The 26149-nt window shown below is 42.4% G+C and overlaps 1 protein-coding gene across 3 annotated transcripts in view; it reads left to right on the top strand.

Annotated features, from left to right (window-relative positions):
• PAK2 (p21 (RAC1) activated kinase 2) overlaps window positions 1-26149 on the top strand; it is an 81458-nt gene that overhangs the window by 30167 nt on the left and 25142 nt on the right. For all 3 annotated transcript variants that reach the window (XM_039489378.1, XM_039489379.1, XM_039489380.1), the window contains 3 exons: window positions 17658-17868; window positions 24177-24277; window positions 25730-25880. In XM_039489378.1, the coding sequence (XP_039345312.1) occupies window positions 17682-17868; window positions 24177-24277; window positions 25730-25880 (439 nt within the window). In that variant the 5' untranslated portion in view covers window positions 17658-17681. The remainder of the gene's footprint in view (window positions 1-17657; window positions 17869-24176; window positions 24278-25729; window positions 25881-26149) is intronic.

Raw genomic sequence — 26149 nt, 5'->3', positions numbered from 1 at the left:
TGAAATCTCTTTATCATGAAAGTTGAACTTACAAATGTAGAATTATGTAAAAAATAAAAGTGTATTCAAAAATAAAACAATGTGAAACTTTAGAGCCTACAAATCCACTCAGTCCTACTTCAGCCATTCGGTCAGACAAACAAGTTTGGTTACATTTGCAGGAGATAATGCTGCCTGATTCTTGTTTACAATGTCACCTGAAAGTGAGAACAGGTGTTCGCATGGCACTGTTGTAACTGGCGTCACAAGATATTTACGTGCCAGATGCGCTAAAGATTCATATGTCCCTTCATGCTTCAACCACCATTCCAGAGGACATGCGCCTGTGCTGATGTTGGGTTCTGCTCGATAACAATCCAAAGCAGTGTGGAACGACGCATGTTCATTTTCATTATCTGAGTCAGATGCCACCAGCAGAAGGTTGATTTTCTTTTTTGGGTTCTGTAGTTTCCGCATCAAAATATTGCTCTTTTAAGACTTCTGAAAGCATTCTCCACACCTCATCCCTCTCAAATTTTCGAAGGCACTTCGGATTCTTAAACCTTGGGTTGAGTGCTGTAGCTATTTTTAGAAATCTCACATTGGTACCTTCTTTGCATTTTGTCAGATCTGCAGTGACAGTGTTTGTAAATCAAACAACTTGTGCCGGGTCATCAGCTGAGACTGCTATAACATGAAATATATGGCAGAATGCAGGTAAAACAGACCAGGAGGCATACAACTCTCCCCTAAGGAGTTCAGTCACAAATTTAATTAACGCACTATTTACGAACATCATCAGCATGGAAGCATGTCCTCCGGAGTGGTGGCTGAAGCACGAAGGGGCATATGTATGTTTAGCATATCTGGCAAGTAAATACCTTGCAATGCTGGCTACAAAAGTGCCATGCAAATACCTGTTCTCACTTTTAGGTGATGTAAATAAGAAGCAGGCAGCAGTATTTCTTGTAAGTGTAAACAAATTTGTGTCTTAGCGATTGGCTGAACAAGAAGTAGGACTGAGTGGACTTGTAGGTTCTAAAATTTTACATTGTTTTGTTTTTGAGTGCAGTTATGTAACCAAAAAAAAAAAATCTACACTTGTAAGTTACACTTTCATAATAGAGATTGAACTACTGTTGTATAAGGTGAATTGAAAAATACTTTATCTTTTTACAGTACAAATATTTGAAATAAAAACTAATATAAAGTGAGTACTGTACACATTATATTCTGTATTGTAATAGAAATCAATATATTTGAAAATGTAGAAAAACATCCAAAATATTGAATAAATTTAAATTGGTATTCTATTGTTTAACAGGGCGGTTAATCACTATTGATTTTTTTAATCGGTCTACATTTCTGAGTTAATCGTATGAGTTAACCGATTCATCGACAGCCCTAATAAAGACACATTGTGAGGGATGACAGGCACAGACTAGTGGTCCGAATCGCTGTAATATCACAAACAATTAGTAGTAATTTGAGTCTTCCCTACCTTTAAACTTCAGGAAAAAAACTGACATTTCCCCTTAGGCTTGGAAGAACTCAGCTTGTGCAAAGAAGAGCTTGAAAGTGTTGCTCCCAGCTATTGAAGTATGAGCAAGTGCTAGCAACCCAGTCCTCTGCATTTGTTGAGATCACATGTTGGTGATGTGAACGCACTGCATGTCCTCCTCCCTCTCCCCTCTGTACTGGTTCTTGGGAACCTGTAGAGAATTTAAATGGATGGGCATTTCCTTCTCTTTGATTCTCTACAGGCTCATATGGACAGAGTTAATGGGGGAGGAGCACAATAATACATATTTGCACCATGCACACATCTGCAGTCCTAATAAATAAAGCAACCTGGCTTGTTTTTGTTTTATCCTAACCAATTTTCATGCCTGTCTATCTTGGGTTTTAATTACTTATGAAACAAACGTGATTAATGAGTTGACATTTGGAAGATATAGAACAAAGATATAGAACAGATAGATATATTCATGCTTTGTTCACTTATAATTCACTCACATTCATTAACGCATCAACTGTAACACTGTCTTTATATGCCAAATGTATATTTTATTTAGCCGAAATTATAATTAAAGATATTGGAATTTGGTGTAGTTTAGTCATGGAAGAAGATACCAGAAGGTTTATGGTTGGATATTGAGGCTTTTGCATATGCCATCTTAGTGAAAAGCAAGATAAGCACAGAGCGTATCTTTTTTCTAATTAAAGATCTGTCAGTGATTGAGAGTAGGAAGTGATTTTTCTCCAGATTTGAGTCTGTAGCCTTTTGGTTTTTTTTGCAGAAGCTGTCCACACCACGAACCATTGTTTGGCTTTTTGTTATAACTGGATGTGTAGATTTTGTGAAAGTGAGGGCCACTGTGGCAACCTACTAGGAGCTTTAAGAGCAGTATATCTTTGCTTATTAATTATTACACAAAAATCATGCCTTGCTGTGCCAGCACTAAGGGGGAAGATTACTGAACAGCAGTGCTATTTGCAATACGTGGGTTGTGGGCCATCTCGATGCGTAAGAGAGTGGCTTATGATAGCCATGGGTCACTTAGTAGAACTGTGTGCATGTCACTTGAAGTGCCCTTGATCGAAGATGACAGCATTTGAGCATAGTGTAAGATTTTGCACCTTTACACAGAAATGGCCTTAAGGGGGAAATATTTTATTTCTGGGTATTTCTTCTCTATGGCTTTGGAGTATGTTCTACCTTATTTAGAAAGAGGTACCAAAACCTTTGCAACACTTTCAAAACACCCCATGATCAGAATATATTTCTTCTGTAGTTAAGTATGCTGTAGAGCATATGACCAGTCAGTTTTGGAGAGACCAAGTCCTTTCTCCATGATTAATGTTGAAGCTACCTTTTGGGTTTGCTTTTATGCAGTATTTGTTCTGTCACTGCCTTATTTGTTTTCTTGCCTTCCCCAGTTGATAACTAAATTCCAGCTGTTTATTTGCCCTAGGTTTGCTCCTTTACTTGTGAGTGTGCTAGCAAAAAAGATAGGGAGGAGTGGGAGCCTGAAAAAGGATAGAATGAAAAGAATTTGCCTGGGTTGCTATTGTGTGCACCATTTGGCTTGCTAGTTGTTATTTTGCAAGGTAGTACTCTGAACGTCTCCTGTATCCCTTGTAGATTAAGATTTGTCAAAGTGTGTAGCCCGGGGACAGACACGTGAGGGAGAGACTGCCTCTGTTAGAAACATTTCCAGGCATGAAGTGGTGTGTGCGCTGTGGGAATGTGGCAGGAAAGGCTCAAGTAAGTTCACTGCTTCATCAGTGAGGAGGCCTCCCCTGCGAGTAAATTTAATAAGTTATTTCCCTTGTATGGGTTGTGAAGTGGTTAGATTTCCTCTGAGCTTTTATCCTAACACTGTTCCTTAAACATTTGAAGCTAGTCTTTTTCTGGTGCAAGTAATAACTATTAGTCAAACCAAATAAATCAATGAAGTGTTAAAGTTCTTTCACTTGGTTGGAGGGGATTAGAGTAGGATTTGTTCCTTTTTCCCCCTGTGAATATCAGTGGTTTTTTAAACGTCCATCTTTTATCTCCTATAACTATGTAGTCTGGCGTTGGGCATGTGCATTAGTTTATCTGAGACTATCTAAATCTGGTAAGACTTGTGGCAATGAACCCTATTAAGAATGGTGTCTGCCTTACAAGGTCAGACGTATTTGACTTCAGTATATTAGTATATAGAAGCTAAATAAGTGTTTTTGTTATGACTAAGTGGAGTGGATTATGATTTTGACTCCTAGCGACCGCTGTCAAGATTATTCTTGTTCTTGCTTCTCACAAGCTCCATTTTGGCAGATGGGAAATCTGCAGTTGAACTTGCCAAAGTCTGAATACTTGCAATTCTATGTGTGCAACTAGTATGTTTCTATAAATTTTCAGATGAGCTAAAAGGTAGAAATAACTTGAAAATACTTGAATTTGGCCTCTTAGTATAGTTTTTGCTTCAGCTTGATCTCTAGGGATCCAATCTTATGAGACCAACCTGTTCAGCTTTTAATAGTTCCTTTTTGTGTGTTGCTTTTGGTATGAAGCAATCTGAATGTATTGGTTCTATCTGAAACCAGATTAGAATTTTTCTACAGTGAGTAATTCATTTTAAATTGATTAGCTACTGTGCTAACATGCTTGCTAGTAATGGGGCAGGAAGTGAGCTGTGGCTAGGTAACACAGGCTGAAATAAAAATTTGTCAGCAAACTGCTTTGAGCTAATCCCAGGGAGGAAGTGAGCTATGATTGGCACTAAGTGAACTAATTGTAGGAAACTTATTTCTCAGTGGGAGCCTTTAAAAATATACGTGCACATACACATGCTGCACTTTGCCTTGTACTGAAAAACTGTTTGGTCTATGAAGATCTCTCATAAAACCAGTGGCCCCAAAATGAAGATTGGAAGCATCTATCACACAGCATCTATACCTGCTTATTGAAGGTCTGCCACCAACTTTACCTTTTCTCCTTTCACTTCCAGAATAAATGAACAAAAAAATCAGATCTTGTCCCATTCAGGAAACTTTTTTGAGACGATTGTTTCTCAGAAAGTAATAAACAAAGGGCATGGAGGAATTGGCAATCAGAATCACTGAAAACGTGGATTGGAGCACTGAGAATAGTTCCTACAAGAACTTTGAACAAGTGTTGCTATAACATGAACTGCATTCTGATTCTCACTAAGTGTTAAATCAGTTTACTACACCAGTCCTTATAAGACATTTCTTCCAGTCCTTCTTTCTAATAATTTAGACATTAGTTTAATAACACTGTTGAACCCTGTTAAAAATAAAAACCAACCTTGGGTTTTAACAGTTTTTGGCTTGTAATATGAAAGCTTTAATATTTCAAAGACTTATTCTCTGAAATTATTATACATATATAGCTTCTTCCCCTCTCCACCTCTGCCCAAATCCTTGGATGCCATACAGCAGGATAAAACACAGTGCAGTATATTTAAAACATAAATCCTGCTGAAGTACAAACACTCCAAAACAAGTGTCAGATTGGCCAGTTTAACAAAGGAGAGAAATGGATTTCAGGGGAGTGAGATAAATATAGGGCTATGTACAGTTATTCTGAAAATACCTTGGGAAGAAAAAATAGCTTTAAAAAAAACTGGCTTTTAGAAGTGGGGAGGAACCAAATGAGATTTCTAGGGTGGAGGGAGTAGCAAACAGGATGACCCACCCACTTGCAAAGGTGGAAACCATAAAAGGATGTCATTTGAGCTCAGAAACCAATGCAAACCAAAGCCAGTCTCAAAAAAATTCAGGGCCAACACAATGAAGGGCTATGCCTAACAAGTTTCCTAGTAAAGTACCCACTTTCACCTCTTTTTCATGAGTGTAGAGTGGTCAGACTAGTTTGCTACACCAGTACACTATTTGATATCATCCTTGATAACAGTAGTACACTTCTGAGAATGCTGCAGAATTCTTCTTAGGCTTTTCATCTTTATTACTTTTATATTCGACACGTCTTCTGTTTGTTTCTTGTGTGAACTGGGTTACACAACAAGTTCTCAGACCCCCTTCCTCCCACAGAGAGAAAAAGTCTAGTACAATAATTGACTATAACAGGTCAGCAACCATTGGCACGTGGGTAATCTGCTTGTAGGCCATGAAACATTTTGTTTACATTGACTGTCTGCAGGCATGGCCCCCCGCAGCTCCCAGTGGCTGCGTTCCTGGTCAATGGGAGCTGCGGGAAGTGGCGGCTTGCACATCCCTGCAGCCCACGCTATCTTTTGCAGTCCTCTCTTCACCAGACCTAACATGCCCACTTGTCTGAGATTTCAAGAAGTTAGGGAACAAGTCTAATGAATATGAATCTCATGCACCTCACTGAAGTATCTTCAAGCCATCTGGATAAAAGTCTCACAGAAATGTGAATTAGGCTCCTGTTTTGCCAGTACTCAGTAACTACTCGTAAGTGTCAGAATTGTAATTGTTTCATGCTTCTTGCAGTCATACCCATAAAGCTATGATTCAGCAAGTCTGCCAGTGCGTGGTGATGCAAGAACAGCTATGTCAAGATGTTGCCAAGTGAGACACCTTTCCCTTCTATAGAGGCAAGGATGGGGGCGGGGGAAGAAGAGCTAGCCTCAGACTGCAGATCTTGCATGCACTCTACAGTTTTTGCTCCAGCCCTTGTACAGAGTGTCAGCCTCTCTGCAGTGGTTTCAAAAAACACTTCCTGCCTCTGTGCAAACTGTTTCCCTGCAGGCTGAATAGGGAAGGAGAGTTCACACCCCACTCCCTTGCATGTAAACCCAAGTTACAGCATGAATTGTAACCATTAATAAAAATAAAAATCACTTTTACATGTATCATAAAATGAGCTGCTGTGAGTAGAAAATTGTTTAAAATATCACAAACTCAAAATTGTTTCCATTTTGTAGGGTTTGAAATGGACCCCTTTTTGTTTAAACATTTTTTGTAACTTCAAAAGGCTTTGATAAAAATTGATTTCATAAAAATTAAACATTTCTTGTGGGGAAAAAAGTCATGCTCATAAAATGTGAGCTATAATTGCAAAAGGTTAAACCTGGGTGGTTAATTTAATACTAATGCCATTCCATCCTGCTTTTGTCACAGTGGCCTGCAGCTCTGCTCTCCCTGCTGCTCCCCACCATGTTGCTTGGTATCATTTTCCTCCTGAATGCTCCACATCCTTCATTCGGGCAAGGTCTTGGGTGTTTTAAAGCACTCTGGGAGGAAAAAAAAACTAAACAGCTGATCAGCTGGGCTTCAGAAGAGGAGATCTAAGGAATTTGCACAGCTGCTGTTAGGTCATTTTTAAAGTGCCTTTTTTTCTTATTGAATGGGTGGCCTTGATGATTTCACAGTGCTCTATTCCCCTAACCCTGATTGCTTTAGTTCCCATCTCCCTCCCCCTTGCCCCAAAAAGGAACAAGTAGTTCTAGGCTAAATATTTTAGTACAGTTACTCCTGGGGGCATTCTGCGCTAAAATTTTTAACATTTTGTGCACAATATTTTAAAATCTGCAAATTTTATTTGTCAAAATAACACTACATAATCATGCCAGTTTCAGTTATTTTGGTAACGTATTTCGAAATACCTGTCAGCAAGTATGTCTGTAATAATACAGACACACACACAAATTCCCCCAAAAGTAGACAGTTAAAGAAACGCCTATGACACCCAGTTCCTGTTTCTCTGCCCTGCGCCCCCAAGAGCCCAGCCAGGGGGCCAGACACCCACAGCACCTGCCCCACAGAGCCCGCCTGCAGGCCCTCCCAGCCAATATACTTGAACCCTCTCCTCCCCAGAGTCCAACTGCAGGTCCCCAGCCCAGCTGTGGAGGCCCCCCTTGCCCAGACACCCGTTCTCCCCCTCCCCAGCCCAAGGATCCAGAGGGAGAAACAGCCTGTTGCACAGTTTACTGTGTGTTGCCCTCTCCTTCCCTCATTGCATGCTGGGAACTGCAGCTGCCAGGAACTCTCATGCTCCCTCTCCCTCCCTGCCCCTAGCAGTGTCTTCTATGTCTGAGCTGGGCTCTGCTGAGTCCAGTGGCCCCTAGTGGCAGCTAGCAGCACTGCAGCCCATTTTGAAGGTGGGACAGGAGGGAAATTCTGTGTGCGCAACGTTAATTTTTGCTTCTCCATTGCACAGTGGTACAGAATTCCCCCAGGAGCATACAGTGTAAAGTAAGTTTTTGATGTGAGTTGGCTTAAGGTTGCTCATACAGCTCCAAAAAAAAAAAAAAGCTTAAGAATGTTAGGCTTGCACAAGAATATTAGAAAAAAATGTTTGAAATATGAATGGTAAACTATTTGATATTTAGTGTGAACTAATTTTAATCCCAGAACTATGATGTCATTAATTTATTTACACAGCATACTATCCAAACTTCCCAAAAGAAATAAGACAATAAAATATGTCCCCTGGAGAGCTGCTAATCGAAACTGCACAAGAACAAAACACAGGACAATTGTTCAGTTGCAACAGGGGGTGAAGGTAATATCAAAGCGCTCAAAAGAGAGGCATGTGGGCACAAGAAAAAAATGGTAAATATAAAAGACAAAGATGGAACTTATATTTCTGTCACTTTCGGCAGGTAAAGAACTAGTAGTTGCTGTTATAGACTCAGACTTTAAGGCCAGAAGGGACAGTCATAATATAGTCTGGCCTCCTGCATATTGCAGGCCACAGAACCTTACCCACCCATAACCACTGCCTGAGGTACTAAAGTCCTCTAATCTTGTTTTAAAGACTGTTATAGAGAATCCATCATTTACTCTAGTTCAAACCAGCAGGTGACCACTGCCCCACTCTGCAGAAAAAGGTGGAAAACCTGAGCAGGAGGTCAGGGTCTCTGGCAATCTGACTGGGGGAAAAATTCATTATTCTGTAAGATCTACCACAAGTTCCGCTTTAGAACTCTTAAAGAACGGGAACAGCGGTTTAAGGTGATCGTCATGGAGGCAGCTCTACGCCCCCGCTCCAATCCGGGCTCAGAGGACCCAGCTCCCAACACGTCCTCAACGCGGAGCGCCCTGGCACAGTTGTCAAGAATGGACTCATCCTAGGATGCTTGGCACCAACATGCCTCCTCACGAGGCGTGGCTGAGAGCAGGCATGGATCCCATTCACCGGCTACGCTGGCGCTTTACAGCGCTGCAACTTTCTTGCTCGGGGTGTGAAAAAACACCCCCCTGAGCACAGCAAGTTACAGCGCTGTAAAGTGCCAGTGTGAACAGTGCCCCAGCGCTGGGAGCGCGGCTTCCAGTGCTGTAAGCTAATCCCCACGGGGAGGTGGAGTAACCTGCAGCGCTGGGAGAGCTCTCTCCCAGTGCTGGCGCCGCAACCACACTCGCGCTTCTGAGCGCTCCCGCGGCAGCGCTTTGAAGTTGCAAGTGTAGCCATACCCTCAGAAGAAAAAGAGGCCAGACAGTCGCACACCTCTGGCTAAATCCAGAGAAGTGAGACCCCCAGGCAGGCCACAGCTCCAGATTCCTTACTGGGGCCGTGTTGACTCCTGCCCAGGTGAGGCAGTTGAGTCTGGGCCCCCCAGGGTCGCCAGTCCCTACACAACAGCTACAGCTCCCTTCCACGCCAGAGGCTTACCAAGCCACTCGGGACCTCCTACACCTTACAGCGCCATTCTCGCCCCCCAAGGAGGGAAGAATCTCTAGTGCTGGCAGACGACCCCGCTGCTGGCAACGGGCCCTCCATCTTCGTCAGCGCAGACAAGGGGATCAGCACTGGCTCCATCAACGGTTCCTCCCGTTGTACTGATGACGGCGCCAACACTGGGTTCGGTGTCTGCAGCCCCGGCACTGTTGAGCGCACCATAGGCACCGATGCTGCCCCAAGAGTCGAGGGACCCCCGGGGGGCGAATGGCAGGGAGCATCTGCTCCTTATAAGTGCTTCCTCTTCATCATCTGATGAAGCATTGGCGGGTACAGCTGTAAGCCTAACGCTCGAGGACAACAAGGTGCTGCAGCAGTTGCTGCTCGGGGTCTGAGCATTAAGGCCGAGGAGGTAGTTGAGGCAGCTGATCCCGTGGTGAACATCCTCGCTCCCTCAGGATCTTCCCGTATTGCCCTACTACTCATTAAAACCATTGTTGGACACCACCAAGACCCTGTGGCAGACCCCAGCTTCCTTGCTGCCCACTGCCAAGCGCAATGAGAGGCGTTATTTCATGCCCTCCAGAGGATTCGAACATTTATACTCCCACCCACCCCCTGACTCTCATGTTGTGGATGCTGTTAACGAGCATGAGAGACAAGGTTTCTCAGGGCCCTCCCCAAAAAAACAGGGAGGCTAAACAACTAGACCTTGTTGGGAGAAAGGTCTATTCTACAGGGGGTCTGCAACTCCATATCTCAAACCAACAGGGCATCGTCAGCAGATACTCATATAATACCTGTGCGGCGATTGCCAAATTTACGGAGCCACTCCTTTTGGACTCCTGAGCCGAGTTCTCAGCCTTGGTGGAGGAGGGGAAGCTAGTCTCCCGGGCTTCCCTCCAGACCGCATTGGATGCTGCTGATGCCACCACTAGTGTCATGGCGACTGGGGTAGTCACGAGGAGGGGCTCCTGGCTCCAAGTCTCGGGGCTCCCTTACAAGGTTGAGCAAACTGTTCAGGACCTCCCATTTGGGGATGTGACTCTTTTTTTTTTACGAAAAGACAGACGAGGCTACACAGCTTGAAAGACTCACGAGCCGCCCTCAAGTCGTTGGCCTTGCACACTCCCGCCACACAGCGGAGACACTTCAGATTGCAACCTCCGCCGAGATTCCATCAACAGACCCGACGAGATGGTTTTCGGAGGAGGAACAGGAGTGGAAGGAAGAGGCAACACCAATCCTCCAGCCAGGGCTCTGGCCAGCCCAAGTTGCCCTGTGGCCCTAAATGAGCTTTTTGAAGGTGTGGTAGAGTACAACACACCAGATCAGAGACTGGATCTACCCTGCCTTACCTTTGCCTCCCAACTGTCCCATTTCTACCATGCATGGCCCCGTATCACTTCGGACCGCTGGGTGCTTTGCACAGTAGAGAGGGGATACTCCATCCAATTCTGTGCTCTTCCACCCCCCTTCCTTGTCCCTCTTCAGGGACCTTTCTCACAAGCAACTCCTCATTCAGGAGGTGCAGTTGCTCCTATCACTAGGGGCAGTGGAGGAGGTTCCTCAGGAGCACAGAGGTGAGGACTTTTATTCTCGGTATTGCCTAATAACGAAAGCCAAAGGTGGCCTCAGGCCTATCCTGGACCTGCGGGAACTCAACAAGTTCATAAAGAAACTCAAGTTCCACATGGTCTCCTTGGCCTCCATTATCCCCTCACTAGATCTATCAGACTGGTGTGCCATCCTCGACTTTCACATTGCAATCTCTCAGCCCCACAGGAAGTACAGTGAAATCCCACTATAACACGATAATTGGGGTCCAAAAAATTCAATCGCGATAAATGCGGGGTTTCTTTATAGCGAGGTTATGAAAATTTACCATTTCAACCCAGTTAGTTTAAGTCTTGTTAAAAAAAAAAAGTTATCCCAGTGTGTGTTAAGCACAAAGGTAGTAATTTAATTACATGTACTGTACATGAAAGAAACATGTGAAATTGACTATACTAACCATTGCGCAGAGTGCAAAGTCAATCTGGTTGCATGACTCTCTAATTTTAAATTTAATCACTTCTTAAAGCTCTCTAGTGTGGTCTGCTTATTTGCAGTGGACTGTTGGCTTCTAGCAAAGTCAAGTATGCTTCTGAGTTGGAGGATTTTGATGCCACCTCAAACTGGCTTCTAGGTGCTTTACTGCCTTGGACACTTTTTTGGTTGGGGAGTTGAGGTGCCATCATTGGCATCGGTGTCATTAGCGCCACTGGTTTCGGGCTCTGGTGGTGCAGCTTCATTCTTCCCACTGACATTTGCAACAATTTCGTCATCTGAGATGTGTTCATATATGGGGCAGATGTCATCTGCTGAAAACCAGTTGAGGATATCGTGATGACTGTGCTCATATTCTGAGTGCTTCTTTGGCTAAACATACGTTGTCTTCAATGAATCTTGTAAATTCAGGCTCGTCGTCGTTACCATCATCGTGTGTAGATGACGGAAAAGCCGGACCAAGATCCTTTATCCAGCATTGTTCAATGCAACGTGCAGAGATAGCATCCCAGGCTTTCCCACTGAGGTGACAGACTTCTTTCAAGTTGAGTGATGCCAGTGATGTGTCGACTGAGGAGTTATCTGCTACCATCCTCTTGATCATTTTGCAACGATAGTTTTGCTTAAATACTGATATGATGCCTTGGTCCAGTGGCTGGATTTCTGACGTAATGTTCTTCGGGAGATAAGATACTTTAATCTTGCCGTCATGACTGACAAGATTTTTCCATTGGTGGATGGGCAGGGCAATTATCCAGCAGGAAGAGAGGTTTTTCCTCCTGCTTGAGTTTTCGCAAATGAGCCCAAATGGCTGGCATGAAAATTTTATGCAACCAGTCTATAAATATGGAGCTATTCATCCATCCATTCTTGCTGTTGGTGTATTCAAAGGGAAGGGCCTTCATATTAACATGATGAAAACATCTGGGAGACCTCGCTTTTCCAAACATCAGCGGTCTGACTTTGTGGCTGCCAGACTTGTTGACGCAAAACAAGAGTGTGACTTGGTCCTTCCTCTGCTTAAAGCCTTCTCGTTTGTGACTATCAGTCCTGGTTGCAAGAGTGCGATCAGGTAACATTTTAAAGCATAAACCAGTCTCGTCGCAGTTGTAAACTTGATTGGCTGTGTGGCAACCTTCCTCCAACAACTTTTTAAGCTCAATTGCGTAGGAATTGGCAGCCTCTTTATCAGCTGAGCGGATTTCCCCAGACACAAGAACTTGGCTTATAGTGTGCCTTTTCTTGAATCTGTCCAGCCAGCCGTTATTCGCTTTAAATTTGGATTCGTTTTGATTGATAAGGCGATCAAATTTCTCTGCTTGAGCTTTCAGAATAGGGCCAGAAATGGGAACTCCTTCTGAGTGAGCCTGGACAAACCATTGATACAAGGCTGAATCTAGGCTTTCGTCATTCGCAAACTTGACCTTTTTACGCTGTAAACCAGTTTCTTCTTCAAGAATGCAGGGTAGGCTATGGAGCTTTTCTTTTTTCCACCTCGCAGAGTGGACTCGCTAATTCCTAGATCTCTAGCAAGCTGAGTTTGTTGTTTGCCCTTCTCTAGTTGATCCAGGGCGTACAGTTTCTCTTGGGCAGAAAACAACTTGCGTTTGTGAACTGGTGTAATCCATAAAGGTAAGATATTTTTTTAAAATATAGGAAATTAATAAGTTCATAGGCAAACACCATACACATGTACAACCCGAGAACTAAGTGCAATGGGCCTGCAATGGCCACAAGTCACTTTATCCTATAATAAACCGCATTCTTCTGGTCTTTATAAATGTCATAAAAAAAGTATTCCGGCAAAATGCGAACAGTATTACGGCCTTAAAGGGGGAACCAACTTACGATCGCATTACATCTGAATTCACGTTATCGCGGGGCGTGTTATTGCGAGGTTTGACTGTACCTCAGGTTTGTAGTCAATGGTACCCACTACCAATTTACTGTCCTCCCATTTGGCCTGTCAACAGCACTTCGAGTCTCGCCGCGTTCTTGCGGAGGCACCAAGTACGGGTATTTCCATACCTCGATGACTGGCTGATCAAAAACCACTACAGAACCCAAGTGGAAGCTCAGTTCACGTTTATCAGAGCCACCTTTGACAGCCTGAGTCTGCTCCTAAATAAAGCGAAATCGGGCTGTGATTCTGGAAGGAGCAGAACTGCTGGCACTTCCTATTGCATTGCGTGGCAAAGAGGTTTATCAGGGGAAACCCCCACCTCTGGAAGACTGAAATTGTGACATCCGGGCAAAGGGACCACTCAGGGTTGTGGAATGACCTGCTGAGGTGGTCCGCCAGCTGGTTCTGTACAAAGCCTGCAGGTGAATTAAATGTTCGCAACTCCAAGGTGCACCTAGACCGACCCGACAGATGCTGCTGAGAGGGAAGCCTGAATGGCTGAGATCCCTGCCTCTCCCGCAGCTGTGTTTGGAGGGCTCTTGTCAATTTCGAACAAAACATCAAAAATGCAAAATTTTCCATGAGAAGGCTTTTCAAGCAAAAATTCCCTCTTCAGGAGAACTGAAACACAAATTTTTGCATTCCCAGCTGCCACTCAGAGCCTCATTTGGGGGATGACAGAGGGACACAGGAGGTAGAGAATCAGGGCCTTGGCCTTCCCGGAAAGCATTTTTTGTCCCTTTCACTGGGGGAAAGTGAAATTGACAAGTGCCTTGCTGGCAGGCAGCTGCCATTTCAGTTTTTCCAGAAGAAATTTGAGTTTCTTGGCAAAACTAAAATTTTCCCAGAGAAACTTTTGGTTCTGCAAAAAAGGCATTTTTGTCAGAAAATCAGATGAAAAATGTTCAACTAGCTCTGTTTGGCATGTCTTCAATCACACGTAATTATTGACAATATTTGAAAACAATTAGGCCTATGCAAATTGATGTATCATTTTTATTCTAACAACATTCCATACAGACATCTGTCAAGTGGTGTTAAATTTGTTCTAAATAAATAGGGATTTAAAATAAAATCTGTTTTCTGCTAAATGGGTGTCCTCGAATCAATAGCACTAGGATTGTGAGTCCATGTATCCCCACCCCCACAGATATGCACATTTTTATCCAAGTTCCATTGAAAGCTAGCCATAGAGAGTCGGCCCCTTGAGTTTCACCAATATTCCCAGCACATAAGATCTGGTGCTATCAAGAGACCTCCGTGAAAATTTTTCTTCTGCTCTGCACTGTCCCTTTTAATAGGGATTCATGCTGTTCAAACACCTTCCATTTTGCTAGAACCAGTATCTCTCATGAAAATCTTTTTGTGTATGCTCATCATCCCTACCTTGAAATAATGAAATTTTGGAATTCTGTTGCCTCAGAGTGTAGGTGTTGGAAAATACAGAGGGTCCTGCATACAGCTACAAACATTTGAAAGCATCGATAAACTCAGCAAACCTTTGGGCTTTGAAAAAGTCACTTGAATCTAAACAACTAACTCTCCACTGTATTCAGATATTGCAACCATATCTATTCCTACCTCATCAGAGAAAAGTGTTCTGAAGATAGATTCTTCTAGGTAGACATTATACAGCATTCACAGCTGTCCCACATCAATCTCTCAGATAGCAACTGTCCAATTTACCGTAAAGCTACTGGACCCTTGCATAGTACTACCTGGCATTATAAAGATATTTATAGAGAAACTATATTACTTAGATGTTTATGGCAACAATTAATTTATGCTCTATTTCAGACTACATGATATAATACATGACACTCTTGTGGTCTTTGAAGTGAGCCTGTTTTGCTTAGTAGTTAGGAACTGGCACTGTACAGCACTCATTGGTGAGAGGCTAGATGATGGCAATCAGTTTATAGTTTCTCTGCCAAGAACATGTCAACCTACAAAGATGCTATACAGCACAATATCTGTGCTGTGAAAATAAGATGTTGATAAAAGATGTCATACACATTTTACCCTGACTCCTTTAAGTGACATGGAAAATAGTTCCTCTACTGGTGTGTGCCTAGGATCAGTCAAGTTCTGCACCAGTATAGTAAAGTTGACTGAACTGGGTGAAGACCTATGGGGTGTCCATTTTCCACATAGTTTTGGGGAGGGGGGAAGAGAGGTGCTTGGCATGGTTTTCTTAGTGAAGACAGACAAAGAGTTGCAGGAATCATGAGGGAGCCATTTGCTTCTTGGTTATCACCAAGATGCAATTTAGTAAGCATTTTTCTTCACAGTGTATGTTTTCTATTAGTATGCTCCATATTTCATTATGAGTAGAGACAGTAAAAATCAGCAGGCTATTATGGGGGGGAAATCCTGTGTTGGTTTTCCCGAATGTGGAACTTCTCATCTAGGTTCTGGCTCTCCTTGGCCTTTCTCCATTTTAGTATTAATGGAGGCATTTGAACACAAGGACACCGCTGCTTTTTTTTTTTTAATGGGAATCCCAGTAGCAGCCAACCACTAGTAGCTCTCAACATTGTGCCTGTCTTCTAGCCTAGTTGTCTCAATTATCTGAATAATCAAGAAGCTAAGAGCATTGGTTTCTCTTTGTCTTGCAGGAGACAAGAAGCTCAGTCTTGTCATTTGAGCAGCTCCTGTTTACTTTAACTGTTAAATGTTTCTTAAAAAACAAAATGCTAAAGTCTTGGGAAATGAACAGTTCAGGGATCCTTTCTGTTGCTCGCTGCCTTTAATCCTTCATCACCTTGCGTTCATCCCACCTGGTTTATACTGCCCACCCAATTTTAACATTACCTCCTACAATTTGCAAAAATGCTTATCCACAAAAATCAGGTCAACAAATTACTAGACTATCAAATCTCATTTATTAAAAAAAAAATCAATTTCAAACAGCCTCTTAGTAATTGTGAATATACTTTCGCAAATTTTAGGCAATGTAACTTGGGGATAAGAGTGAGTGAAGGTTTATGAGCATGGAAAATTGAATTATCTGGGTCTCTAACTGTTCATTTGCAGATTTTTTTCATCTTAAAGCATTAATGCGTTTTTATTTAAAGCACCAAAAAAAAAGTGTACGTTGTACAGTCAGTTCAAGCAATCAAGCCTTTTGGGATCCTGCTGCATAAAAGGCACAATAGAAATGCAAGGCTATTATCGCTATCTGTTGTGGAAATCCCACCATGCAAAATTTCATGCTGAAGAATAATAAAAAATTGTTTCAGAATGCTCCCAAGTTTGAATATTTTCTTAATTGATGTATGTTTCAGTATTGAATGTAAATACTTCAGTAATCGTAGTAGCTCTTCAGTCTGGGTCAATTACTATTTGTCAAGAGAGCACCTTTCATTCAAGAATCTTAAAGCATTTCCCAGAGGTGAGAAGACCCATTTTATGGACTGGCAAATAGGGGCAAAATGACTTTGCGTAGTGGAACTGGCTGGTTCCAGATGCCATTTATTACTGATGTATATTAAGCCACTTCCAGCCTCATCCATAAGACAGCAGAAGGATTGTTTTTGAATCCTGGCATGCTTTTGAGGTAGAGTTCTGTCACATTTAATTGATGGTTATTTTGGAAGGACCCAGGGTAGCTTTCCTTGCCACGTTTTCTTTCAGACATTCCTTTTCCATTGAATAGGGGTAGTGTGTCTTATAAGGGATTGTATTGGAGGTGTTGTTTCTAGGGCGCATATAAAAATTCTTTCTATTTGTATCATTCATAATTGGTGGCTGCTGGAATTATTGTAATTAGTCTTTTCCTTATCTGCCTTCTGTGACCCTGATTAGTTTGAATTTTTGACTTGGTTTACTTTTGGGACTTCTCTTGCAGTCTGAGGTACCAAGAAGAGTGGTGTCTAGTCAGCATATGTAAAAGTAGGCCATTCAAAAGCAGGTAGTAGCAAATCTGCTGCTAGGCGGAGAGGAAGAACACTATTTTCATTAAATATCTACTTTAGTGTTAGCAAAATGCTTGTCACTGTGTGGAACCTAAATGCTGTCCCTGCCCCGAAGAGCTTGCATTATAAATAGGCTTGGCGGAATTAATTTAAACAGATGTCAGTGTTTGGTTTTAAGTATTTTGATTATTGATTTAAATTTTCATAGTTGCAGGAAATTATGGTGAGGTCAGACAATAACTATTTAACAGTTGATGTTGAGATTCCAAAGGTTATAACTTGATAACAGTTGAGAGACACAAATCATCAACACCACATTTCAAAATATAGAAAGTAAATATCCTTAAACCAAACTCAAAGTATTCAAGCAGCATTTTCCTTTCTTTGCCTATCTGCAAATTTGTATTATTGATGAAAAAATATTTGTCAGTTTGTGTACGGTGAAATTGACATTTACGACACCTAGAGATAAAAATATCCTTTCAAGCCTAATTATAAAATGGATAAGAAAAGACTTAGATGATGATGTTAGCTTAGTTAACATGCCTAGTACACCTTCCAGTGGAAATGCATCCTTCTTCCTTTGTAGTAAGTTTTGCTGGCAGTTTGGAAGGAATCCGGCATTTGTTTCTAGTGCTTTGTTACCTTACATTTGCCAGTCATGTTTATACTTGTTTCCTATTTTCCATTTCAGGGCTTTGTCTAGCCATTAAGAGCCATGTCTGATAACGGAGAACTAGAAGATAAGCCACCAGCCCCTCCCGTCCGAATGAGCAGTACCATCTTCAGTTCAGGGGGCAAAGACCAGTTGTCTACCAACCACAGCTTGAAACCCCTGCCCTCTGTACCAGAAGAGAGAAAACCTAGGAACAAAATCATCTCCATCTTTTCTGGCACTGAAAAAGGTAAGATACCTCAGAGCAGACAAAACAATCTTCCATGAGTACTGGATATGTTTCCCCTTGCTCTTTCTTTAGGCTGTGCGAGTGTTGCAAACACTGAAACAAGTCCATGATATGAAGATTAGTGTGTATCAGATCTCATTATACTAGTCTTTCCAACTGCAGATAGTACCTTCTTTAAGGAAGTGCTAATGTCCAGGATACACGTTTGATTTGGCTAAGAGGAAACTTTCCTAACGTGGACTGTTGGGAGGATGGGGAGGGGGGTGAGGAACGGGGACACTATAACTAAATTGGTAGCTGGCAGAAAAACCCTCCAAAATAAAATTCCATTCTACCATCTTAAATCACCCTTCAGAAAACCCCTTCTACCTTCTGCTCCCCTTACTCTTCATAGTGTCTGCTTTTTGTCTCTAGTCTTACACTTGGGTTAAAAGCCCTTTTTGTTATGTACATGTACAGTGCAGTGAGTCCCTGATGCTTGATCTCCTTTTGGAGCCTCTGTGTGCCACTGCAATGCAAATAAATAACACACTAGCCTTCCTTCCACATGCACCCCATTTATAAAATTGTATTTGAGCAAATAGTAAGTTACAGCCTGGACGTTGGTTTTAGTCTTAACTTAAATTTCCCTGCATTTCAGAACCATAGGGAAAAAAATTAAAATCCCAAAATTAATTTGCTAACAGAATCTATACCAAATAAATCCTGTTACACAGGGAGCCTCCTTTAGACATTATATCGCTGGGCTTTTTAGAATTTAATTGATTTTTTTTGTATGAGTATTCTCCTTTGGAGATTATTATTATATCTGCTAAGCATGTGTTTAAAAAATATTAAAGCATGTACAACTATCTGAGAATTAGAAATCCTCACTGTAGAGGAGCAAATATTTAGACATAAAAATAGAGCGATTTTAAATGTATTTGCATTAGCGTGGTTGGATTTTGTGGGTGAGGGACTAGAGTAACATGTTACCAGCTGATATTATTACTAGGAAACCAGATTTAGCCTCACTGTTTTTACTTCTATTTAATATATTTCATTCTAATACCTCCTGGTTCTGCTCTTCCCCCTCCCTGCTGCTTCTTATGCCTGATATACCCAGCGGGACTGTTTCAGTCATGCTGACACAGGTTTCATCACCTTGCTTGGAGAGACTTTGTTCCTCTAATGATTTATTCACCATATTGAGTCTTTTCCCCTAAGGCAGTTCTTACTTCACTCATCTGTCTGTCCCAATAGCAGTCAGTCCATGACTATGCTTTACTGCTTAGAAGAAACCCCAGAGGCAGGATCATGCATATTCATAAGATGGCTTTCAGTATTCTTCTGGAGTTTCTCTACAATGGATAACAGGCATTAACCTTTGGGAACGGACTATGTATTCTGGAATTAGGTCACTTTTATTCTGGAATAGTGTCCAGACAAGTGAGTCATCCAGCAGCTGTGGTGATCAGTTTCCCTGTGTAGACAAGTCCTCAACAGTGAAGGCCTTGTCTACACTAAAGGGAAAAGTCGATCTAAGCTGTGCAACTTTAGTTAAGTGAATAACGTAACTCAAATTGGCATAGCTTAGATCTACTTACTATGAGGTCCACGCTATACTGCGTCAACGGGAGATGCTCTCCCGTCGACTTCCCTTACTCTTCTCAATCTGGTGGAGTACTGGAGTTGACATCTCAGCGATCAGTGGTTGATTTAGCGGGTTTTCACTAGATGTGTTAAATCAACCCCTGGTGGATTGATCACCACAGCATCAATCCCGAGACTCCTACTTGCTGTATGTGGGAGAGGGAAGGAAGAGGGGGGCTAATGTCAGGGTGTCCTCTTCCCCTCTGCTCCTGCACCCCGCTTACTCCATCTTCCATAGAGCAGGGGGGACACACCAGGGCTCAGGATGGAGGGAGCTTGCAGCAGCTGCGGTCTCAGCAAGTTGATCTAATTAACAAGGCAGTGTGCTTAAAGGGGAAATGCGCATATCTTCCTGGATTCCTGCTGCCTCTTAGAGTAAAAGTGTTAACCCTTGAGGGCTCAGCCAATTGCCAGTTCATTATTTGGCAGTAAAGGAAATATCCCACCTTCTGTCACCTCCACCTCAACTAAGCGTCACAATCATCATTACTGTGTACCAGTATTAAATTGTTTGTTTAAAACTTATTGTGTGTGTGTGTGTAATATATAAAATATGTCTTTTGTCTGGTGAAAAATATAACCCCCTCATTTACATTAATTCTTATGGGGAAATTGGATTCACTTAACATCGTTTCGCTTAAAGTTGCATTTTTCAGGAACGAAACTACAGTGTTCAGTGAGGAGTTACTCTACCTAGTTGCCAGGGGATGCTCAACCCCTGTCCACCTCTTCCTGCAAACTCCTGTCCCGCCTCTTCCTGCCCTTGCTCCTCTCCCTCTCCCCCCAGTGCCTCCTGCGTGCAGTGGAACAGCTGGGAGGGAGGGGAAGGAACTGATTGGTGGGGCTGTTGGCATGCTGGAGGGGGGAGGTGCTGACCTGACTCACTGTTTTTTTGTTTTGTTTTTTCTCCTCTGGGTATGGATTTGGTGCATCTATCCATCCGCCAACTCTGTACCCACAGGAAATTTTATATATATAACAATTTGGAAATGTTTTGAGCAACTCATGTTAGGGGAGCTGTGGATCAGGAACCCCATGACACAATACACAGCAACTTGCTTTCTTTTGATCACCCTCAGTTCCCTTGTTTAGGGAAACATGATTACATTATTCTAATGGCTTTTACTAGAACGTTTCATTTTCCATCTGTTTGAAAGTAAAATCAGAGTCTGTACATGTATTTTAGAGCACTTTCAAATATCACTCTTACACCAGAAAATTTGATCACCGAGCATAACTTCCAAAAGAAGCCCCTGCAGAATTCAGGCAGAGAACAAGGAACATGCATAAGACACTTAAAAACTGCCAAGGGTAGAGCTTAAACTCATGCCGCCTGGTTGTAGTTCAGGTTCAATGACCACATGTCATCTTGAGCCACCCAGTTACTGTGATGACAGATTGCCTGGAAAACAATTTGCTGCAGATGAACATTTCTGCCTTTTAGACACGTCAGCATGGCATTTCCTGACCTCGAATTACAAATGTTGCACTTAATAATTTCTTCAGTACAATCCTCGCTCAGAGGGATAGTGAGTGCCATCCCTGAACTGAGGTAAATCCTGAGCGAGTGAGATCAGTTTGTGGGAGATCAGAGCCTTAGTTTAAGGTGTGTACAAAACAAGAACCAAGCAATTTTATAAAATGCTGGGTTTTTCAAGAAGTGTGTAACTTGAGATCCTAGATTTGGAATTCTAACCCTACTCCTCACCTCCATGAGGGACTGGAAATTTCAAGACAATCCAAGTCAGTGTGAGGATGTAGAGCATGTAGAATGAATTCTTTTAAAAAGTAATTGACTCTCAACCTTAATTCCAACACTCCGCTATAACCATAGCGCCTCTAGTGTTGGGCAGTCCTGTCAAAATAAATACATTTGGTGTGTTCACTCAGTGTTGGTGTTCTACTTGTTGCTTTTTTAAGTGATCATCCTTGGAATAAGTCAGAACAAGCACGTACTGTGTCATGTTTTCATGCGAGCCAGAAACTGCAGCAGTTCTTTTGCCATATCACTTGACTTTGTATATAGTGTTAAAATCTTGCAATAGGAAAATGAGCATTCTACACTTCGGCTCCAAACATTTGGTCATGCTAATGTATACTATCCGTATTTGCAGGCTTTCTTGTGTGGAATATTTATTAGTGATTGAGCTAAGATTCCTTCAGTGTAATTTGGGGCATTTTTAGTGTTTTTTTTTAAATATTTTATAATCCGGGGTTGTGGTTTTCTCCAGGATTTTACATTTCTGCTTGTTTTGCTCCCCATTAGCACCACCTTGAAAGATCCCATATTTTAACCTCCATCTGAGTAGTTCTGTGTACATGTCTTGCTCTCAAGCCTTTCAACCATGAGGGTAATTGGGAAATGGCTTGAGGGGTGCTCCTTCCTCTCCAGAGGCTCAGAACACTACTAATTCTGCAACACTCTAAGCTAGTGTTAGCGCTGAGAATAAGGAATTGTATCTTAAACCAATTTGTGGTTTGAAACAAAGGTGTCACACTGTACTGAAGGGAGTCCCTTTTAAATACAGAACTGTAATGCAAATATAATTAGAGGTTCTCAGAAATAGTGTGGCCTCACAGTGGCCTTGTTAATGGAGCCTCAAGTACCTGCTGCCAAAGTGTGACTCATCGATACAGCCTCTTGGCTCAGTTCTGCTGCCTGCATTTGTTTAATGTGTTTCTGTGGTCTGTTATTTCTGTGGGTGGAGCAATGGTTCTTAGAGTCTTTGCCCAGTGTACTAATAAGATGTGTATTTGATTGAAAGAAGAAGGGTTTATTTGTGTAGCACATTCCTGGGGATTTAAACACCAAGTTATGTCCTCTAGAAGCCATCAAATGCTTCAGACCAAGAGTCTTTTTGAGGAACATAAGTCATTTTCTGTTTCCACACAATTAGAAGCAAAAAGTTGGTCAAGGAGTGATGCCCTAATGCTTTCATATAAAGTGATCATCAGGTTTTCCTAATCCTTTAGTTGAAGTATTTTTCTTTATAAGAGCATTTGTCAATCCATTTACATTTTGGCTTCCAGACCTGTGCAGCCATATTAAAGATATCCTGTTTATAACAGCAATGTCTTTCCAATGTATTGTTCAGCTCTAGGCAGGCCACATGGCTTTTCAGTTCTAAGTATAGTCTTTAATTCCCTCTCCTTTCCTTTCCTGTTAGTGTGAGGGTCTGTACAGTTGGAAATACAGTAAAAGCTGGTAATTAGAAACAAATCCTCAGATGGCTCCATGTTTGAATGAATACCCAACTGTGAAACCCCAGTGGATAAAGTCTTATTTTTATTAACTATTGTCTGGTCCACTTTGCTCAACTGTAGCATGTGCTGTTCCCCATATTTCTGAATCTCCGTAGACACATTACAGTTAAAATTGAGGTTGCTTATAACTTAACTTTTTTTTTTATTTATTTCCTGGACTGAAATTTGACATAATCCTTAGTCTTAAGGTGATTTTAAAACAAAGTAAATATAATTTGAGCTGCAATGTTTGTTTATTTTAAAATGTATAGCATCACCTTCACTGAGAAGGTTATTTTGTTTGGAAACTTGTAAAGCAATAATTAAGTCAGACAGAAATAGGTATTTAAAAATGGGTGCTGTGCATGCACTGTACTTCATTTATTATAATAAGCACAATGTGGCATTATTACTGGATTGATGCACACTAGAATAAATGCAGCTGTTTATCAGTAAGTGGACCTAGTGTCAGAATCTGCAGTCGTTTCCAAGATCACACATTGAACATATCTGATGGTAGGTCAGGCTCCCCCATCCCCTGCTACCCAGTCCCCTCTCTTCAAAGAGATCTTGAAAGCCTCACCCACCCCCATTTCTCCCTCCACTAGGGAGTGACCACTAAAGGACACAAACTCTTCCTGGTAGTGGAAGCAGCAGTCAGTATACCTGTCAGTGCTTCTGGTTTACCTGTGGTGTCACCAACTTAACTGTGGGTACATTTTTGTTTAAAAGACACTTGATAGTTTGTGGAGGAGATGGTATAAAAGTGGACCTTGAGCAGAGTATGGCCAGCTTAAAAAAAAGGGGGTAACAAGGGAACTGATTTGTATTTAGGATTTTAATTTAAAAATATAAAAAAGGGAAGAGGCAAAGATTTTTTTTTTTAAAGCCGGAAATTAGGTAGCAATGGAAATAACCTAATAGTTTGTTTAAGAAAATAGCTAATTAAAAATGTAATTGCATCTGAATAAGGCTGTACACATAGTTCATCTATCTAACTGCATGATCTTATACCTATTAATCTTTCTGATTCATCACCCTTTCCCCTTTCTGTGGCTTGTTACACCCACTTTTGCATCTTGCCTTAAATTAGATACTCTTTGAGGCTGGAGAGACTTATGTTTTTGTACAGCACCTGACACAATAGGGTCCTGATTCTGATTCAGGTTTTGAGTGCTACTACAATATAAATAACTTTCAATGCAATGAATCAGTAGTTCTTACACTGAAACTTAAACTAAAATTTTAAATGTTGCAGGAATGTCTGCTCCATGCATTTATGAAATGTTCATATCCAAATTTCAGAATAAATATAAAGGATATATTACTGCTCAAAGATTTTCATTGTATTAAACATGGACAATGGAGATCTTCTATCTTGTGACTGAACCTTCTCTGAATTTAAGTGGATGGTTTTCAATGTCGTCTTTTAGGAAGCAAGAAAAAGGAGAAGGAAAGGCCAGAAATTTCTCCTCCATCAGACTTTGAACACACCATCCATGTTGGCTTTGATGCTGTTACTGGAGAATTCACTGTAAGTATCCCTGTCCTAGAACTGTTCAGAAAGCCAGAGGGTTCCTTGCTGAAGTGAGGAGAATTTGTCACTTAAGAATAAGGTGTAAGTTAGTCTGTTCCTCTCCATCACAAGTCATTTACAGTGCCTACCACACCGAGACCTTAGTTGGCCCCATAGGTGTTACTGCAATATAAATGTTTAACATAGGCATGTGCACGGGGTGTGCCCAGGCACACCCTAATGCCCACAGGCCGGATCCAGCCCCTCAGGGCTTTGGATCCAGCCCGCAGGATTTGCCCCCCGTGGTGCTGCAGGCCCCGCTCTGCTCTCAGAAGTGGTGGCACGGCACCATGTCCCTGGGGAGGGGGGAGGAGCAGCAGAGGGTTCCGTGTGTTGCTCCAGGCACTGCTCTCCACAGCTCCCGTTGGCTAGGAATGGGGAACCGCGGCCAATGGGAGCTTTGGGGGAGGTACCTGGAGGTGTGACAAGGGCAGCACGCAGAGCTCTCCACTCCCCCTCCCCCAGGGGCCGTGCAGGGACGTGGTGAGTGGCGTGGTGTGGGGCCAGGGCAGGCAGGCAGGGAGCACGCCGCTGTAGGTAAGCGGCGCCGGGCTGGAGCCCGAACCCTTCCTGCCCCCCAACTCCCTGCCCTGAGCCTCCTGCCTGCACCTTGCACCCCTACTGCACCCCAACACCCTGCCCTGAGCCCCCTGCCTGCATGCCATACCCCTCCTGCACCCCAACTCCCTGCCCTGAGTCCCCTTCCTGCACCTCACACCCCAACCCTCTGCCTGCACCCTGCCCGCAACCCCCTGCCTGCACCCCACACCCCTCCTGCACCCCAACCCACTGCACTAAGCCCCCTGCCTGCACCTTGCACCCAAGCCCCCTGCCACACCCCGTACTCCCTCCCACACCCCAACCTTTGATCACCTTTAAAAGAAGAATAATAAAAACAAACATTTCCTGGGTGCACACCCTATAAATGTGCTGTGCATGCCTATGATGTTTAATATTAGTCACTGGAATCCTGATGCTTTACTTTATACCACATGGGAGAACCCTTTAGTGAGAATTCCTATTAGCCTGTAGAAAAATGAGGTAGCCCCTTTGGTTAGTTCACTTCCATTTACAATAGATATGTACATAGAAAATCAGACTGAGTGATGAATGGGGAATACCGATTTAATGTACCTGATCAGGAGAGGGCATATGTAGGGGCAGGAGGCTGCGAGGAACACAACCTCTTCCTACAGTGCCCCAGTAGGCCAGAAGACCTGATAGAGCTATTGAATGTTTGTGCTAGCTTAGCTGAAGGCTTGGCTTATATTGTCACCTACACATGTTCAACTCAGTGACTGAAACCCCCATCACATTTGAGTCACTTTAAGTCACCGAATAATGAAAACCCATTCTGATTTTTTTTAAATGACTTAAAAATATTAAGTATTAAGGTTGTCTCCTGTTCAGGGAATGCCAGAGCAATGGGCTCGATTGCTACAGACCTCAAATATCACCAAGCTAGAGCAGAAGAAGAACCCTCAGGCTGTACTAGATGTGCTGAAATTCTATGACTCCAAAGACACAGCAAAACAGAAATACTTGAGCTTCTCCGCTCCAGGTGAGAGACAAGTACATACGAGACATTCAAAGGAAGAGTTTGGTTCTTACAATCCAGTCTGCTCTTCCCTGTACGTCATTACTTAGAATTGGGAAGATAGGCCTATGCCAAAGACTCAAACTAGTATCTAATGGGTAAGGGACACTCATAAATAAAGGTTCCACTAAAGTTGCACTCTTTAACCAGTCAATTTCCTGTTTCAGGTGGGTAAGAGAACAAATGGAACAGGATAATTCAAAATGGCATTACCAGTCAGCTAAAATCAATTA

This window comes from Mauremys reevesii, linkage group 9, assembly GCF_016161935.1.
Source record: "Mauremys reevesii isolate NIE-2019 linkage group 9, ASM1616193v1, whole genome shotgun sequence".
Classification (NCBI taxonomy): Eukaryota; Metazoa; Chordata; order Testudines; family Geoemydidae; genus Mauremys; species Mauremys reevesii.
The sequence above is the reverse complement of the archived record's forward strand: the minus strand, read 5'-3'. Positions and strand labels throughout refer to the sequence as shown.